Source organism: Pseudonaja textilis, chromosome 2 (genome assembly GCF_049901715.1).
Source record: "Pseudonaja textilis isolate UNSWEBS1 chromosome 2, rPseTex1.2, whole genome shotgun sequence".
NCBI lineage: Eukaryota > Metazoa > Chordata > Lepidosauria > Squamata > Elapidae > Pseudonaja > Pseudonaja textilis.
Window position 1 is genome coordinate 209,389,162 of NC_141991.1, and position 19,497 is coordinate 209,408,658.

The window sequence follows — 19,497 nt, forward strand, 5'->3', positions numbered from 1 at the left end:
TAGGATCTAAAACATATAGAATTTAGTTTGTTTCTAGGACAAGGCTTTTTATACTGTAAGCTGAAATGGCTATCTAAACACATACTTTTTAAACCATTAATAACTTTTTAGGAACATCTAAGGTTTTACTAATGGCAATCACATAAGAGTAAAGTATCTTTTAAATGAAGCTGAATCTTGGTGATACATCCAAGCAGTCTTCTTGATATAAGGTTTTCCACTGTTGACTTCTGGGATGTTTTTAAGTTCCCAGTCTAGCCAACTGTGCATGGTGATCTTCCATTTCAACACTAACCAGGGTGATCATAGTTACCTCCCAAACTCAGTCAGATGCTGCCATCTACTGAGATCATGAGTATGTATCACAATTTTTTGTAACTAAAGAAACTTCATTGTGTTGAATAAAATACAGTAAGAATTTTTACATCGTCAATGATCAGAAAACCTAGTTAATTCTTAACAATATTTATTTAGAAGTCCAGCTCATTTCAATTTTACTTCAAACATCTACAGAATTTATCTACCCTTCTAAACCTAAGAATAATCATTTTCTAAATATTTTTAACATAAAAATAGTATAAAATCTAAATCAAGGGTCTTCAAACTTGGCAAGTTTAAGACTTGTGGCCGGCCTTCAACTCCCAGAATTCTTGAGCTAACATGACTGGAGGAGGAATTCTGGGAGTTGAAGTCCATAAGTCTTAAAGCTGTCAAGTTTGAAGACCCCTGATCTAAATGAATATATTTTATTGCAGCAACACAGGATAAATGATAGCCAATGTTATCTGGCTATCAATTCTATCTAAACATGAAATTATGAACAAGCACTTGACAGCAATACAGTAGCATTATTTAAAACAGAAGCACATCAAACTCATGAAGAACTCAACATCATTAAAATACTTCAGAAGCTTAAAACTACAATTATATCAGAAAGATTAATTCTGAACTATCCATGTTGACTCACAATACATGGAAGCTGCTTATTTTATAAAATACCAGCTTACCCTTTGCTTTTAGAAATCAAACCAAGAGATTGACTTAGTCGATGAATAAAAGCTCTCTCAGTGCTGGTCAATGATGAAGGAAAATCCATTTCTGCAGGAGAAAATTACAACAGGAATATTCAGTAATTGGATTATTTTCATTCATAAACAGGAATAAATATTTCTCAGAGATGAGAAAAGAGTCTCATCTGGAAAGATTCCACTGAATTATATGGAGCTTATTTCAGAACACAACACAGAGTTATATCATATGTCAATTAACAAATTTAATTAGTAATAACCTGGGGAAAAAATAAACTATTGATTGATAAATGTGCAAATATTCTTTATTTTACATGGCATTTAAATAAATGGACAAATGAAAATATGATAAATATTATACCAAAGAAGTTTATAAATTCCTTCACCTGAACAATTTCTTCAACCAAGAAATGCTGGTTGCCCAGGGCCTGAGTTCATTATGACCATCATGCTTGCTTGTTACCTTTCGGGACAGCACAATTGGAAACATGCCTTATTTATCTGCTGTTTGGTTCTACTGTATACACACGCACAGAAATATCAGAGCCAAATGATTCAACTCATATTTACTCTTCCTTAGTATACCTGATATAACACTGTAGAAAAACCTTTTATTTCTGATTGTCTGAAAATACAGTATGGGCAACTCCACACTGAAGAATCTGCATTTAATGGAGTGGGGGGGAACTGTCTTGTGAGTTGCAAGAGAATGACAGATCCTCAGTATCTAATAGATTAGAAGACTGAATAAGTTCCTTAAGAAATGCTGCATTGATGCTGCTACATTATTTCTGCAACAACTACAATCAGCAACCAAGACATTTGGACTTTCCTAGCCAGAGTAACCAATGCAGGGGGGGGTAAAGTTGGCCTCCTTTACATAATAGACAGATATCACGTTGGACCACAAGGGTGAAGAAAAACAATACAGGCAGTTGTTCACCAGCAATTGGTTTCTCCATAAGGGATATTCTCCACTGTAGTTGTCGGATACACTGAGACAGCGCTTGCAGGTCAATCCACAGGAAAAACCAACAAGGAGGATCACTTAATTTGCAAACCTTTAACAGTGGACTAGCTTGTCGAGCGGTGGGGGGAGGGGAAGGGCTGCCCTGGTTCAAGGCAGGGACAATCCCATCAACTGTGGGTCTCCTTGGGGGTAGGGAGCCGTTACCTCGTTGGTCCCCATACCGAAACCGCTCCAGAGAGATATTCACAGCGATTTTCACTTCTTCGTCAATACGAATGTCCTTCAGCCCCTTGGCGCGACCACCGCCTGAGCAGGAGGACGACGAGGCGGCGGCGGCGGCGGCGGCGGCGGTAGGCGGGCCTCCGGTTGTGGATCCACTCCCCGAGGGCCGAGGCGAGACACTATTCGGCCGGGACATCTCTTAAGGCCGCCCTGGAGCTCAAGCTCAGCCCGGGACGATCGGCGCCGCCAGAGGGAGCCGAGTCGGGCCGCCCCAGGCCCGAGATAGCCCGAAACTCAGTCGGGAAACCGAAAGGAGCAGCGCAAGGGGCGGAGTCTTCGGATGCATGGTGACGTCACAGCCTTCCAGGCGGGAAAAGGAAGGTAGAAAGAAAAGAAGCCGGTTTTATGAGCTGGCGCTGGTGAGGGGAGGTTGCTTTCTTCCGTGTCAGCGACGGTATTGCGAGCCAAGGCCGATTCGACTTTCTGAGAGGGTGGCTGTTTTATGGGTCGGTGCCACATTTTGGCCTAGTGAACAGACACTGATGATGCGAGCGAACTAAATTAAAATATCCCAGAGTGTTGTGTGATTAGGGTGATTTTTAAAATAAGATTAGCGTGATATGCGAAACCAGAAATCTTCCCAAGGCGATCGCCTTTTGAGCATGTTAAATAGAACATCCTTTTCAGAGACTCTGGAGATGGATAAATTTATTTTCGTATAAGTTTTTGTGAATCAGATGATGATGTCCGGCATACTTCCAGCGTTATCCTAATAAGTTGTTTAGTAATGAAACATATTTCTGCTAAGTAATAAATCAACAGTGGCTGCTTTCACAAAGCATGCTAAAAAACCAAATCAAAATTTGGCATCTTTCTGTCATTCTGAGGAAGAAGTCATTGATTTAACCAAAATCTTATTTGAGCTCAGCCTCTTATATTTTAGAATATATATTTCATTGTATCTACAGGCAAGTTCTGAATTTCATCACTGGATATCTGCTTCAATAAAAAAAGAGATCCTACTATCCAGCTAAACATGGAAGCTTTCTGCAGAAAGAGCATTTTTATTTTCTCTTGTATTGACTACTGCATTGTTCTGTATGCAGGTCTAGTGGAAGAATATTAAGTCCATGTCCATCTTTGACAGGTGAGGAGAAGGGGTATGGATGAAGATGAAAGAAATTTTTCTATTCTTACCGATCATGGCCATGACCTAACAGTCAATCTAGTTTTGAGTTTACAGTCTACCAGAAGAATACTACAATGTTTGAAAATGTTATTGCTATAAACTGAAATATCAGCTCTATGTTACTAAAACTCTTGCTATCATCTTTAAATGGGTAATATGATGAACTATAAAGCAACAATTTTTGAACCAAGATCAGGGCTGGGATGCTACCGGTTCTGCTTGGCTCTACAGAACCGGTAGCTGTAAAGAGCAGCAGACACCAAACCAGTTCTTTGTCTGCTGCTGTTTGGCCTGCCCGCCAGGGCTCTTACCTGACCTTCATTTCCTGCTTTTTTAACCTCAGCTGCTTTGTGCAGCACAGCTGAGGTTGAAAAAGCAGTAAAAAAGTGCTTGTTCAAATGCTGCACACCTGTGCGCAGTGCTTATCAGCTGTCCGGGCAGCACAGGTTATGGTATATTACATGTGCATGCGCAAAACTTAATTACCGAACCGGTAGTAATGCCGGTTGAATCCCACCCCTGAACAAGATACCTTAAATGGGTTAACTTACAGATACACAACAAATGATTTCCAAAGGAATGAAATTTGGGGATGTTGTGGCTGGTTCAGTGCTAAAGGCTGCTGCTGGGCTGCAGCTCAGTCACAGCATCTTCATTTTTAATGTTCTGTGACAGTTTCCCAGCCACTTGCAATCTCTCATTCCCTTCCAGAAACAGTTCCAGCCACTTGCCTGCTGGAAAGGGAGAAGAAGGGAAAGAAAAAGAAACAGAAAAGAACCCCCATGCACCCTTCCAAGTCCAGGCATCTACATACTCCCACAACCTGTGTTGCCTCCCACATGTCTTCTCTGACCCAACTTACACCTTATATGCCTGCCTTGACACCCAGCACTTTTTGCTTACTCCCATGCACTTCATCTCCCAGATCTGCATTGCTCCGTGCACAGTTTCCCTGACCTATTAGGCACTTTAGGGCATTCCCACACACCTTTCCTGACTTGCACCACATAGTATGCCTCATTCTCGATCTGCATAGCAATTTTTGTGCACTCCCAAGCATTTCCAGGCATCTTTCACAAACCCAGGCAATCCCCTACTGCATGCCATCTCTGACTGCATGGCATTCCTTGCATCCTCCCATTCTTATTAACCTGCATTGCCATACTGCGCATCCTACTTGATCTGCACAGCACCCTTGTGCATACCTGTGACCTCATGCACTGTTCTTAACTTATATACAGAGCCTTCCAGACCTGCATAGCATCTTCTGTGCATCCCAGACACTTTGCTTGAACTACGCTGCCCATCCACATGTCCTCCCCAACCCATGTGACATCTCTGATGCACACCCACACACCCATCCCTTCCCAATAGCACATGCACTTGTGTATAATTTCTGACCTGTACCTCCATGCACCCGAACTCCTTCACCTACCCAGTAGTAGTCATTTATAACCCTGCTGCTCGTGGACTTGCTACTTCCTGCTGGCTTCTCCGCAGTGACTTTTTTCTTGCAAGCTTCCCACAAGCATACTCAATGGGAAAGTTGTCAGGAATGCAAGGAAGGGAGAAGGAAGATTTCCAATGCTACTTAAACAAGGAAACTCAGTGGGGAAGTTGGAAATTGCTCCTGCTCTCACTGTTTTATTGCCCATTTGTGGTAATTTTTTCTGTTTAGTTATGGAAATCTCTGAAACGATGACCCAGCAGGGCTTGGATTGTCAAGTACGATATAAAATGTTATAATCCATTTGATTTTTTTATTTAATATATTTATGTGTGTCTTATATTATTATGCTATTTATTTAAATTTTTAATTGCAGGAGCTTTTTAATTGAGAATATCTCTCTCTGGTACTTAACTGGTTTCTCCTAATCACTCATACGTACAATTTAATCAGTTGATTTGTTACATAAGATGCAATATAATTTGAGACTTGGATCTCTGAATCAATTTCTACCTCCAAATTAAGCTACCCTGCAATCTGTCCAGACACCTACTATATAGGATCCCAGCAACTCAGGTGAAATTGTTAACAATTGAGGGAAAGGCCTGGGAATTTAGCACCCTAACCCTTCATGACACAATATGCACAAATCTAAAGTATACTGAGGCATATTGGCCTTCTTGCTGCTCCTTCAATTCCTTATACATTGCTAACTGGTGGTAGTCTTCCCCCTAAACTATATTTCAACTTCCTTGCTTTGGAGTAAAGTTGGCTTTACTCAAGTTCATGGCCACTGTGCTAACAGTTGACTTCCCCTGGATTATCAGCATTGCTGGATCAGCAGGTAGAAGACATGATCAGAAGAGCCTTGGTCCAGCTTTGAAATGTTCATCAATTGTATTTACCATATTTACCAGATTATAAGCCGCTACTTTTTTCCCACGCTTTGAACCCTGCGGCTTGTGCAACAATGCGGCTTATCTATAGATTTTTCTTTGCTAACTGCCATCAGGGGGCGCAAAAAATGTGACAGACGCAAGAGGTCAATGCAAAGAAGACGACGCTACTGGTAGTTTTTGGCGCGCTCGATGCAAGCAGCATGACACGCACGAACGCAAAATATTTTTCACATCCTCATCATGGAAAGTATACAAAGAAAAGCATATGATGCAGCCTTTAAGTTGAAAGCAATCGATCTGTCTATCCAGGAAGGAAATACGTAAGCTTGGCATTAATGAATCAATGTTGAGACGTTGGAGACGTCTGGCTGCGTGCGAAAAGCATTCTTCTCTTTCTGTGTAAATATCTCATTTCGCAACGTATATATCTGCGGCTTATAGTCTGGTGTGGCTAATATATGTAAAAATATTTTTTTCTTTTAAAATTCAGTGGGTGAAGCTTATATTCCGATGCACTCTATAGTCTGGAAATTACGGTATTCCTTATCCTTTAAAATCAAGTAACGAAATATAGTTTTTCAAAATGCCGCTGATGAATGGGCAAAGGAATTCTCCATGAGATTGGGGGTGGGGAGGGTAGATGAAATGTATGGTAAAGAGTGTGATTGTGGCAAAAAGTAGGTTCATTTTGAAAAATCCAGATACAGTACATGATAATCTCGCTAAATCATACATAACACATTTCCCAATTCAAGTAATGGGAGCACAATTAAAAGGGGATTATTTTGTTTAAATTAGGGTTGCTCCTTCCTGATTTGTGTATTACTTGGTTAGCTATTGTGGAAAACAAAAAAGTTACATCAAATGGGTACTTAGTCTGGTTAATTTGTTTCTGCTTATGTTTTTAATAAGTTATGGCTGCTTTCTAACAATAGAAATAAAACAGGCTCGAGATAAATATTTAGACTCACATTCCAGACATAAACTGTTTCAACTCCTACCCTCAAAACGACGCTATAGAGCACTGCACACCAGAACATCTAGACACAGGGACAGTTTTTCCCTGAATGCCATCACTCTGCTAAACAAATAATTCCCTCAACACCGTTCAACTATTTACAAAGTCTGCACTACTATTACTATTAATTTTCTCATCATTCCTTATCACCTATCCTCTTCCACTTGTGACTGTATGACTGTAACTTTGTCACTTGTATCCTTATGATTTATATTGACTGTTTCCTAGTATGATTTGATTGTTTATTGTACCCTATGGTTATTAAGTGTTGTATCTTATGGTTCTTGACTGTTGATGAATGTATCTTTTCTTTTAAATTTATGTACATTGAGAGCATTTGCACCAAGACAAATTCCTTGTGTGTCCAATCACACTTGGACAATAAAGAATTCTATAAGATTTATAATTAAATGCTCTGAAGGGATTTGATTGTAAAGATTTTTATTGGAAGGCATTTTGAGTTTAACTACAGTGCTGAAGAAGAAATTCAATTGTAAGCATACAATAGTATACGTTCCAAGAATTAAAACCTGATAAGAATGCAGTAACAAGTAGTGCAAGTACATATGCTTCAAAGCTTAGGTAACCAGTTTGCTAGAAAACATCTAATTAGCTCCACAGAATACTTAACCTTTTTTTAGAAATAGCCAGTAGCTAGATGAACTCATATGAAATAGAAACATTATGTAATTAAAATTACCAAGAAAAATATATTGAAAAATGTATGACAAGAAAAAGTGTAGAATTGGGAATAGCAAATATTGTAAAAAAAAGTAAAAGTAGAGTTGATACATAATTATGATTGGTAAAATTCCTAAGTGATTTGTTACAAGGCCACAGGTTGAAGACTTTTTCAGTCTGGTGAATAGATTTAGAAGTTTGTGCATGCTTTCACAAAATGATAGCTATGAGAGCCATAATCAGTTATAAAGAACAATCTGTCAAAATTCTACATCTACCATACTCCCATGGAATACATTCTGTACTATTTGTTTCCTTTGATTCTTTTTCTAAAGCAACTAGATGCATTTTCAAAATACTTTTTTTCTTTTTTATGCTAAGGAAGTTTACAGATCAAATAATCGCTAGGTATGACCATAGAAGAAATAGTTAGGGTAAGGCTTTTTTGCCTTTTCTATACCATTATAGAAGCATCTTAAATGGATTTTCAGATTAGTGAAAGCAATTAGTTCGGTTAAGCAATGAAATGTCAGGAGGTCTTTAATTTTTTGCTGAAGCCAGGTGGTTATTTAAAAAAATGGGGCAGATATTAGTGACATCCACTCTACATAAGTTATTAGATATTAGACTGTAGGAACATGATTTGCAGTTGGGATGAGATGTGGAACGGCCATGTATACTAATATAAAATTATTTAGGTCAATAAAATTAAAACAGTTATAAACAAGATCTAAAATACCATCTCCAAACTAAGTGAGAAATGGTTCCATAACAATGAACTGGGCAGTACATCATATGCTACTTGAGTACTATAAGGCAGACAGATGGTGCTGTATCAAAACCAAAAACACTTCCATACTTTAAACTCAAGTACAATGCAGCTGCTGAAAAATATTTAGAAAATAAAGATACTGAAAACAAATGAAAAGCTGCCACAATGGCTAAAATTATTTAAAGTTAAATTGAATTAACTTACATATCAAGTTGGAGATTTGATCTCACGTTCATGAAGCATGCATTGCAACATTCATATTTTGCTAATAACATTGATCACTTCAAGAGAAAATCAGATAATCATACAAAAGTTTTACTTAAGGCAATGCAAATTTACGATCACAATATAGTTAACAACGTGTAACGTAATATATAAAGAGGTACATTTTGGGCAGATGCAACATTTCCTTCTACCTTTACATCTCTTATATGACATACATAATGATTGTTTGACACGAAACGCGGATAGAAACATTTTTGCTCAAGGCTAATCGTCAACAAGCCCAAACAACTTTTGCGAGCATAGTTCACATACGCAGTGCAATGTTACGGTGGTCGTCCGTGGATACGCACTCTGCAGACGTTAGCAAATATTCTTTCCATTCGCTCCAAAAAGATACTCTCCTCCGTTCGTTCGCCTACGTCTCAGGGTAATGAACCGAAATCATAACTAAGCCCACAAAATTCCACCTCTGCGTCCGCCACCCTCCTTCTAACTCTCCCGTGCTCTTGCGTTGCAACCCGACGAAACCCGCTCCCCCAGGTTTTGGTTCCAAAGAAGAAAAGGGTCAGAGTGGGTCTCGCGCGCCAACCAATGCGCGCGCCGTCCCTAGGATGCGCCTGATTGGCGCCCAAGGCGGCGCGCGCTGAATTCATGCGCGAGAAAGAGCGGCGGAGCGTCTGAATTTCCCCACCCTCCTTGTTTTCATTGTGCCGCCTTCTCGTGCTTTGTACGCGCGACAGCTGAGCTGGGGAAGGGGAGCGCGCGCGGGGGGTGGGGGGAATGTCCTCTGGCGAGCTGGAGGTTCCGGGAACCTTGGAAGCCTTGAGTCGCGTCGCCTCCTCCTCGGTACGATGGCGACGGCGGCTGGCCCGGCAGTGGTGGTAGAGGTGAGCGTTAGCAGCACCAGTAGCAGCAGCAGCAGCGACACTTCCAGCACGGGCGAGGAGGAGAGGATGAGGCGCCTCTTCCAGACGTGCGATGGGGACGGCGACGGCTTTATCAGCAGGTGAGGGAAGAACTGAAGGGCAGAGGCAGCATCTGGGCAGATGCAACGCTTGGTTTCGTAGAGAGCAGTCGTTGACGCAAGTCGTATAAGAGATATAAAGTGCTCCGTGAATCCTCGTAAAGTGTGGGTCAACTTCCTCGCAAGTTTCTGAGTTGGGTGTTTGCCCCGCGCTGAATGGTGGGTTAAGGGGGGTGCCGTCAGTTCTGCCAAGAACGCCGCCGAATGGGCCCGGACCACCTTCTGACCACCTAGGTGACTGGCACGCTGGCATTTTCCCAGCGAGTAGAAATGGTTCTCAGAACAAGCCCTTCTCCTTCGAGCCATTTTGCCTCTCCCAGTTTCTTGTCCGGGTTTCTTAAAAAGTTCTTATAGACTTGCATTCCGACTGCGGTGTCAGGAAAACGCCATCTTTGCCTCTTTTTAAGTTTAAAAGTGTAAGCTGTGATTGGAATTACTTGTTGGGGTGGTAAAAATGCCGCACTGGTTACTTTAAAGTATCTCCTCTCATTGTTACTCTTGTCGAGCTACTTCAGATTAAGCTGAGCTGCTTTATTTGCTCAGAAGTTGGAGGAGGAGATGAAAAGGAAACAGGTTTCCATTATCACCGTTTTTCCCATTAGATGTCCTTATTTTAGTTTTGTACTAAGTAATGTAATCTATTTATTTTTATTTATTAATTAATTTTTATGCCACTCACACCTCCCCTATAAGGTGACTGTGGGTACCTTAGCTTACAAGTTATAAAAAAGTATAAAAATAATATATTAAAATATCGAAACTACACAGGTTAAGATTTTAAAACTAATGAAAGTATGATTTGCGGAAGGTATTCTCCAAGCCCCCAACATATCTTGATGAATTTAATAAGGTATTAATTAAATGAAGCAATACATTATATGCCATCCTTTAATTATTAAATTTAGAATTTAAAATTAATTGACTGTTCTTTATAGTGTGGTGAAATATACAGTAGAAAAGTTACTTTCAGCACAACAAAAATAATGTGAGAAGCCCAGAAATGTTCATGCTCCATACTGTCCTACAGTAATTAAAGAACTGAAAAATATAAATAAAAATATAAGGAAGCACAAAATCCAGAACATTTTGTAGTACAGGGGAAGATTAAAGGAGCATTGTAAATTCAGCATAAGAATCTAACCTCATCATGTTTCATATTTGGCCAATATATCTTTCTGATTTGAACTCATAGATACTGTTAATTTAAAAAAATGAAATTATTAATTGGTTTTGAAAAGCATATGACTGAAGAAATAAAAATGCTCAAGAGTGTTCATGCAAGACAGTAGCTTGTTATTGGTGGTAAATAGGTACAGTAGTAAATTACTTAGGGAATTCCAGCAGTAGGTAGAGGGACATACACTGTTAATTATAAATGGTGAAAAGCAGTATCTGTGGAAAGCAATTTGAACATATTGGATCGTTAGTCTGCAGAACTGCATAGTAAATGGAAACTAAATACCTACAATGGAATCCTTTGATGTTTGCTCTTTGGTAGTTCTTCTAGAATACTTATGCACAGGATGAAACTATTCTCCATATCAATGAAATATTGAAATTCTTGATGCTCTTTGGTTTGCTATTCTCACTTGTTGTGAATAACTGATGTATACAGTGTTTTAAAAATAAAGTAGTTGCTTATATTTTAGTTACTTTAATGTTCAAAGTGATGGAATAATATCATTTAAAATCTGTTAGTGTATTCAATATATAATCTGAAAATATATTTTTGAAAATATGCACAGATTTATTTAGGGAAGATTCCTTTGGTTTTCAGGAAGCTTCAGCTGATGTTACACATTAATATTACATTATAAGGCAAGTTTTTCCCTCCTCGGGCTGATGAATAAATAGCAAGTTTTACTTTCTAAACATTTTGCCCTCACAGACCAACTTGAAATATTTGATGCCACTTAAAATAGGGGAAATGTTAGAATTCAACTACTTTGACAAGTATCAGCCCTTTAAGATTGTTATCTCAAACCCCCTGTGTCTAAAATTACAATTCAACTAAGTATTGTTTTATAGAATTGAATTGAATTGAATTGAATTCTTTATTAACCAAGTGTGATTGGACACACAAGGAATTTGTCTTTGATGCATATGCTCTCAGTGTACTTAAAAAGAAAAAAATACATTCATCAAGAATCATAAAACACTTAGTGATAGTCATAGGTTACTAAATAAGCAATCAAATCATATTAGGAAACAAATAAAACAATATAAATCATAGCGATACAGGCAAAGTTTTTAGTCCTAAGTGAGAGGAGATAGGTAATAGGAAGGATGAGAAGAATAATAGTAATACAATCTTAGTAAATAGTTTGACAATGTTGTGGGAATTAGTTGTTTGGCAGAGTGATGGCATTTGGGAAAAACTATCCTTTTGTCTAGTTGTTTTGGTGTGCCCTATAGTGTCATTTTGAGGGTAGAAGTTGAAACAATTTATATAGGATGTGATGGGTCTGTAGATATTTTCACAGCCTTCTTTTTGACTCATGCAGTATACAGGTCCTCAATGGAAGGCAGGTTGGTAGCAATTGTTTTTTTTCTGCACTTCTAATTATTCATTGAAGTCTGTGTCTGACTTGTTTGGTTGCAGAGCCAAACCAGATGACACTCAATAATTTCCCTGTAGAACTGAATCAGCAACTCCTTAGTCAGTTTGAGCTTTCTGAGTTGGCACAGAAAGAACATTCTTTGTTGTGCTTTCTAATGACATTTTTGATGTTAGGTGTCCATTTGAAGTCTTGAGATATGATAGAACCTAGAAACTTGAAGGTCTCTACTGTTGATACTGTCTTGACTAGTATTGTAAGAGGTGGTAGTATAGGAGGGTTACTCTTAAAATCTACCACCATTTCTATGGTTTAGAGTGTGTTTGGTTCGAAGATTGTTCTGATTGCACCACAGAGCTAGTTGTATACTTCCATCTGTATGCAGATTTGTCATTGTCTCGAATGAGACCAATCACTGTTGTGTCATCTGCAAACTTCAGTACTTTAACAGAGGGATCTTTTGAGATGCAGTCATTGGTATAGAGAGAGAGAAAAGAAGTGGAGAGAGCACACAGCCCTGGGGGTGTATCTGATGTGATTTTGCCTATCTTCACCTGCTGCTTCCTGTCTGTTAGGAAGCTTATGATCTATTTTCAAGTGTGGTCAGGTACAGCTAGCTGGTTTAGTTCAATTAGAAGAATATCTAGAATGATGGTATTGAATGCTGAGCTGAAGTCTATAAAGAGGACCCTTGCATAGGTCTTTGGAGATTCAAGATGTTGTAGGATATAGTGCAAAGTCATATGAACAGCATCATCTGTCATAAACATATGCATGTAGTAAACATATGCATGTTTCATTTTATAAAGGGATTGGTGGTGATTGATAGATATTGTTGGAGATGTGGAATATCTTATGGTCATGTGACAGCCAATTGCAGACAGTGGTTTTTCTTAGTAATGGCCGTGTTTGTTTCATGAGTACTATGATTCACTTAATGACCATTGCAAAGATCGTAAAATCGGATCTAGTCACATGGTGCCCTGCTTAATGATTGACACAACTTACAGCCATATTTCTGGGATGAATTATAGTTGTAAGTAGAGAACTATACTGTAGTAGGAAGAAACAAAACAGAAAAAGGTTGAACTTCTAGTGCACTATCAACAAAAATGAACTAATCCCAGTTTCAGTAGAGTACATAACAGAAACTCCTGCATTTTTCATTCCATACCAAGTAAAACTCATTATTCTTTTCACAGTGAATCACATGGCTTTAATTTACATGGCTTTGATTCCTGGTCTTATTCTGTTTGTTTTTTTTAATTTTGAAAGTGCTTCTATGTGGGGGTGTTCTATTAAAGTACATTCATGACCTTTATTTGGTGTAATAATTGAATTTCTGTCATTGAAAAGTAAGAGAGAGAGAGTGAATTGATTTGGGTTGTTGCTACTGCTATAAATGATGGTAGTTTTATACATAAACTTTACTATTAAATTACTTGCTTGAGAGCAACTATCTTTAGAACTGCTTATAAGACTTGTAAATTCTGTTACAATATCTAAGTATCCATCTGAAAATACCAATATTGTCTTGTAAATACTTTGTAAACAGAATAGAATGTTTAGCTTGGCATGGATTCACAGAACCAGCCCCCTCACTCCCCTGCCCCCAACCTTGGGTGCAGCCTTCAGAGTCTTTTCAAAAGTTACAATTGTAATTTTGAATATAACCATTAATATTTGTGAGAAACAAATATATGCTATTAATTTTGATTACTCATTTTAGTATAATTTAAATTGAGTCAATTGTCGTTTTCGTCCTAGCTGCACTCACTGGGAAATGTATCCTGCCCTCCAGCCCTCTAAAATGTTATTTATCACTTCATGACAGCTTACCAGCCCAGTCTTGAAATATCTTAGAAAACTATCCTGGATAAAGTTTAGACACAGTCTACCTAACCGATACATTTGGAACAGATACATCCAAGATAGATTTCTAAGAAAATAGAAGGAGGCACATCAATCTGCCAATTTCCACCCATTCAGAAGCCTTTTGTGTGTGTGTGTGTGTGTGCGCGTGCCTTTGAGTCAGTCTTAACATCCGGCAACTGCCTTGACTAGCCCTGCAGTTTTTTTGGCAAGGATTTTGAAGAGGTTTGCTACTGCTGTTTCTTAGGGCTAAGAGAATGATTGACTCAAGATCAAGATCATGACTAAAGCAGAAATAGAACTCAAAATCTCCTGGTTTCAAAACTGATGTGTTAATCACTACATCAATCTGACTCTTTCCTGAAGAGTTTAGCATTAGGTTATTAGGCTGAACATCCTGCGTCTGATTCTGACTATCTATCTGTTCATTTAGAGCAAGGGTCTTCAAACTTGGCAAGTTTAAGACTTGTGGACTTCAACTCCCAGAATTCCTGAGCAAACATGACTAGAGGAGGAATTCTGGAAGTTGAATTCCACAAATCAAATCTTAAAGCTGTCAAGTTTGAAGACCTCTGATTTAGAGTAAGGTTACACTTCTTTTCATGCATGATCTGATTAATGATTGACTTAACCTAGGGTATCTTTTTTAATACAAGCTTTGTTTAGTAATTGAGATTTATAAGATACTGGGTGAAAAAAATCTAAAGATAAAGCTCCCTCCCTCTCCCTCTCCCTTTCTCCAGTAAACACTTTGTTCAGAAATGATAATTTCTTCTTCTTTTTCAAGGGTCTTGTACATAGAAATATAAAAAATGATAATTTCTTATATTTCTATATACAAGCCCCTTGAGTTTGCTTCTATCAATACGATTGGCAATTCCTTTTTAACTGGTCATGAAACAGTTTTAAGTTCAGTAAATCTTCTTTCTGATCAATAACTTTCAAATGAAGCACATCTTAGATACTAGGTACTTACTTGTATGTGAAGCATCTTCTATAGATCTGCAGCAACACAAGACGGAATGTCTGGGAAGGTACATATACTCTGTCAACTCTGATCTCTCCAGCCTGTTTTGACTACCTTATTTTGAAGTGCTAGTTTTCAGGCATGACTTCCTCTGCTTTACAAAGAAAGCAATTATAAATTCAAATTAGTGAGGAATACATTTTCTTATACATGTGAAATTTGCCCTTTATATTCTGGATATTAAAACTTACAAATATTTTCTATTTTTCATGCATGTTATATTCTTGTTTCCCCATGTGCATTTGTTAATGAACTTGTTTCTTGGCTTAAAAGCTATCATAAACATGAGTTTTATAGAGAATTGGCGTTTATTCTTGTTCTAAAGCAAGTACTTTCCTATTGTATACAATTTGGTGTACAGAGACAAGCTATTTGCATACTTAATGAAGTTATATATGGTGTCTCAGCTGTGAAAAGCTTTTGTGGTACATTAAATTGAAAACTCTTTGAATACTAGCTGGGTAATAAAAGCTACATATGGAGAGAAAAGGCACCTCCAGAGAGAACAGTTAATTTTCATACTATGAACAGTTAATAGTTAAGATATTACTATGAATAGTTAATAGTTAAGACATTACTATGAATAGTTAATAGTTAAGACATTTTAAAATGTGAATTAAAAAAAATACTGATTGATATTAAAAAGGAATTGCATGTGGCAGTACAGGGTGTCATTTCAAATTCAATTAATGAACTAATGCTTTAAAATATTTCCTTATAATACAATGAACATTTTAATAACTGTTGTCAGAATAAAGAATTTGCAATTCTGAGCCTAAAATAACAAAAATTAGGTATAATGAAAACTAAATATTTCAATATATTTCTATACCGATGCCTATTTAAATTGGCATTTTATATTTGTCCTATTGGGAAAGAGAGTTAATATTTTTAATAATTTCTGAACAAGAAAATTTGGATTGTATACAACACAGTTTCGAAGATGCTGATTGTTTCCTGCAAAAAAAAAACAAAGTTACAAAGGTAATCCCAAATCTCTAATGATTAACTTCTAAACCAGTGGTTCCCAAAGTGGGCGGTACCCTGGGGGGCCGGTGGGATGCCTTGGGGGGCATTAAGAGGGAAGGGGAACGCTGGAGGTGGGCCCCTCAGGGCGCAATTCAGGGTGGGATTCTACCGGTTCATTACCATTCCCAGTAGTTTGGAGAACCAATAAAACAAGCCCCTGGTTGGCCCTGCTCCTCTCCGCCCACTTCTCTGGGTTCCCTGCCCAGTCAGGTTTATTGCACATGCGCTGATGGCCACAGCAGTGCGTTGGAGAAGCGGAGCAAGCAAAGTCGGAGATTGGTAATTTTCGCTCCAAAAAGCATCCAGATGCTATTTCTTTTCCAGTGCGGCTGGAGTCCAGCCGCACTGAAAAAAACAGACAGCAGCTGGACGTTTTTTGCAGGCACAGGGGATCAGTGCAGCGCTGCACGCGGGATTCATCCTTCCCATCCCAGAAGTGCTGCCTGCACCGAGCCGTGATAGGTTTCCACGTGCATCGGGTCAAGCCAGCTGTGAGGAAAGTCTCCTGGTGGCTGGCGGGATGGACCCATGGCAGGGCAGTTTGCCCAGTCTGCCGCTACCTCTGAGTCACCCAGGAAACTCAACGCGTGATGCCCAGACCCATGGAACAAGAGAGACGGAAAGCCGTACTTGTTCTGGTGGCAGCCGGAGATGAAGCCTCCTCCGTGGGGAGATGAAGGGGGTTCTCTCGGGGGGCAGTGGTGCAGCAAGGAAGGCAAGGCGTATGCGTGCTCCCTTGTTACGCCAAGATTTCCAGCAAAAAGGCGGCCTGGTTTTGAAAAGCAAAGGAAAACTTCTGGGTTTCACGCTAAATCATGGTTAGCTGAAGCACAGCATAAATTAACCTAATTATCTGGGTTAGGTAACCTATTAACCATCCTGATGGTTTAGGTTTGCATTGTAAAATTACACCAAATTGTAAGTCATTAACCATACCTTCAGCATCTCCATTTTACACCAGGCTAGATTTCAAGATGTATGGTAGAGCGGCATTGAGAGCTGGGCAGCATTCAAAGTTCATAAAATATTATCGATCATAGAAAGAAAGGGGTAAATAAGGAATATCTTCTAAAGATGGTGACATTTGTACTGTATAGTATAGTATTTTCACGTACTCCTTCCATCTGCACCAAACTTGATTGTAGGAAATACGACTTCAGCAACAGAGTGGTCAATGTCTGGAATACTCTACCTGACTCAGTGGTTTCTTCCCCAAACCCCAAAAACTTTAACCTTAGACTGTCTACTATTGACCTCACCCCTTTCCCAAGAGGTCTGTAGGGGGCTGTCCTATTGTTTCTTTTATTTTTTATTTTTCTTAAATGTATCCATGTATTCCTAACTATGTTTTTACTTATACCTATTATCTTGTAAGCAATTGACAAAAATAAAAAATAAATAAATCTTTGATCTCCTTTGAACTGGTTACTATCTGTCCATTAGCATCCTTTACTACCCAATTTGTGGCTGTGACCTCCTTCTGAGTTCAGAGAATTTTTGGATAACTTTCCTTGGTTTTCCATGTCTGTTTCTTCAGTGTCTTTACAGATATTGTTCTAATACTGCTTGTCTCTGCTAACAGCTCTCTGAAATTCTGTGGTCTTTGTCTTTAATTTTGACTTAGAAACTGGGAAACCATGAATTGCTCAATTGGGGATTAAAGCTGCCTGGGTCACTCTCTCTCAGACCAATCTACCTAACAAGGTTATTGTAGGGAAGAAAGGAGAGGTAACACAGCTTTCAGTAATATACAATTAAGGTGTGCTATAAATATAGGAAATAAAATTGATTTCATTCCATAGTCTCTCTGGTTTTCTTTCAGTGAGGGTCAGCAATTGAACCAGTGTAAATACCCTTTCCTATTTAGTACAGCAAATATCACAGATAGTCCTCAACTTACAGCCACAATTGCTCCCAGAATTATGTTGCTAAACAATTTGCCTAATGCCTAATTTATGCAGTCTAGCCGCACCGAAAAAAACACAGGGTGGCTGCAGGCATTCATGACAAGGGTGACGTGGGCTGGTGGGGAGCCCAGCAACAACTATGGCTCAGCCCTGGATTGCCTTCCCTGGCAGCCAGCTGCAGGAGGAAGGTAAAGTCATGGCTGTGGGACGACGAAAGAGGCAGTCATGGGGGAAGAAATGGGGAGATTAAGGACCGGGGCCTCTGAAAGGGGAAACAGGGTGATGCAGGATTAGCCCAAGCCTTTGACAGATTAGACCACGCTTGCCTGGGCAGAAAATAGGTAGATAGGTTAAGGAAGGGATAGAGAGAGAGGGAATGAAAGAAAAAGAGAGAGGAAAAAAGGAAGAGATAGAAAGAGAGAGAGGAAAGAGAAAGAGAGAGAGAAAGAAAGAAAAGAAAGGGAAAGAGAAAAAGAAAGAGGGAAAGAGTGAAAGAGAGAGAGAAAAGAAAGGGAAAGAGGAAAAAGAAAGGGAGGGAATGAGAGAAAAAAGAGGAAAAGAGAAAAAGAGAGAGAAAGGGAAAGAGAAAAAGAGAGAAAGAGATAAGGATCAGACAAGAAAGTAAAGAAAGAAAAATGGAGAGAGAAAGGAAGATAAAGGAAGAAAAGGGATAGACAAAGAGGGGCGGATGGATGGAAGGAAGGGATAAAAAGAGGGAAAGAAAAATAGAGAAAGAGGGAATGAGAGAAAGAAAGAAATAGGGAGAGAAGAGAAAGTGAATGGGATATGGAGGGCGGGAGAGAGAAAAAGAGGGAAAGAGACAAAGAGAGATGGGAAAGAGACAAGAAAGAAAAGAAAGAGAAAGGGAAAGAAAAAGGGAGAGAGAAAGGAAGAAAAAGGATAGACAAAAAAAGAGGGGGAATGGAAGGAAGGGACAAAAAGAAAGAGAAAGAAAGAAAAAAGAAAGGGAGGGAGGAGAAAGTGAATGAAATATCTAGTCCAACCACCTGCTCCAGCAGGGTTAGAAGGGAGTGTGTGAGTGTGCATGGCTGTCAAAACTCCAGAAACAGGTCAAGTAGCTCTGGGGAGGTCAGTCATAAATTAGAACACTTACTAAGCAATCGGCCATTAAGCAAGGACCACTTATATTTGGTTTGCCAGTCACATGGCCATGCCAACCCAGTCACATGACCAAGCCATACCCACCCGTTCATGTGATCACCAACCCACGCCCACCCAGCAAGCCACGCCCACCCAGTCACATGACCACCAAGCCACACCTACAGAACCAATTGTTAAGAAATTTAAATCCCACCCCTGGGTGGGGGACACTGAGGATGAGTTTTGTAGCACCAAGGGGGCAGTGAGCTGAAAAAGTTTGGGAACCACTTTTCTAAACCCCTAGAGCAGGGGTGTCAGACTCGATTTCACTGAGGGCCACATCAGGGTTGTTTGACCTTGGAGGGCTGGGGGGGGCATGGCTGGGGTTGGGCGTAGCCAACTCAACATCACTCATGTCAGGGGCACCTGTAGTGGCCAAGTGCTGAGGCAGGACTTCCCTGAGACCCTCCCTCTCATTATAACTCCTTCCTTCCTTTCTTTTTCCTTTCCTCTTCATTCTCCTTTCTT

General features: G+C 39.4%; 2 protein-coding genes across 6 annotated transcripts in view; one reads left to right on the plus strand and one right to left on the minus strand.

The window, feature by feature from the left end:
- Window positions 1–8,953, minus strand: part of YTHDC2 (YTH N6-methyladenosine RNA binding protein C2) — a 47,301-nt gene extending 38,348 nt beyond the window's left edge. For 2 of the 5 annotated variants that reach the window (XM_026720017.2, XM_087926942.1), the window contains exons 1-2: window positions 2,203–2,569; window positions 1,008–1,098 (exon numbers count right to left, since the gene is read on the minus strand). In XM_026720017.2, coding sequence (XP_026575802.2) covers window positions 1,008–1,098; window positions 2,203–2,416 — 305 coding nt within the window. In that variant the 5' untranslated portion in view covers window positions 2,417–2,569. Of the gene's footprint in view, window positions 1–1,007; window positions 1,099–2,089; window positions 2,570–8,763 lie in introns of those variants that run through there. The other 3 variants (XM_087926940.1, XM_087926941.1, XM_087926939.1) reach the window with 3 other exon arrangements.
- A 113-nt stretch (window positions 8,954–9,066) lies between these two features.
- Window positions 9,067–19,497, plus strand: part of MCC (MCC regulator of Wnt signaling pathway) — a 192,959-nt gene continuing 182,528 nt past the window's right edge. Inside the window, exon 1 of the mRNA XM_026720032.2 lies at window positions 9,067–9,457. Coding sequence (XP_026575817.1) covers window positions 9,303–9,457 — 155 coding nt within the window. The 5' untranslated portion in view covers window positions 9,067–9,302. The remainder of the gene's footprint in view (window positions 9,458–19,497) is intronic.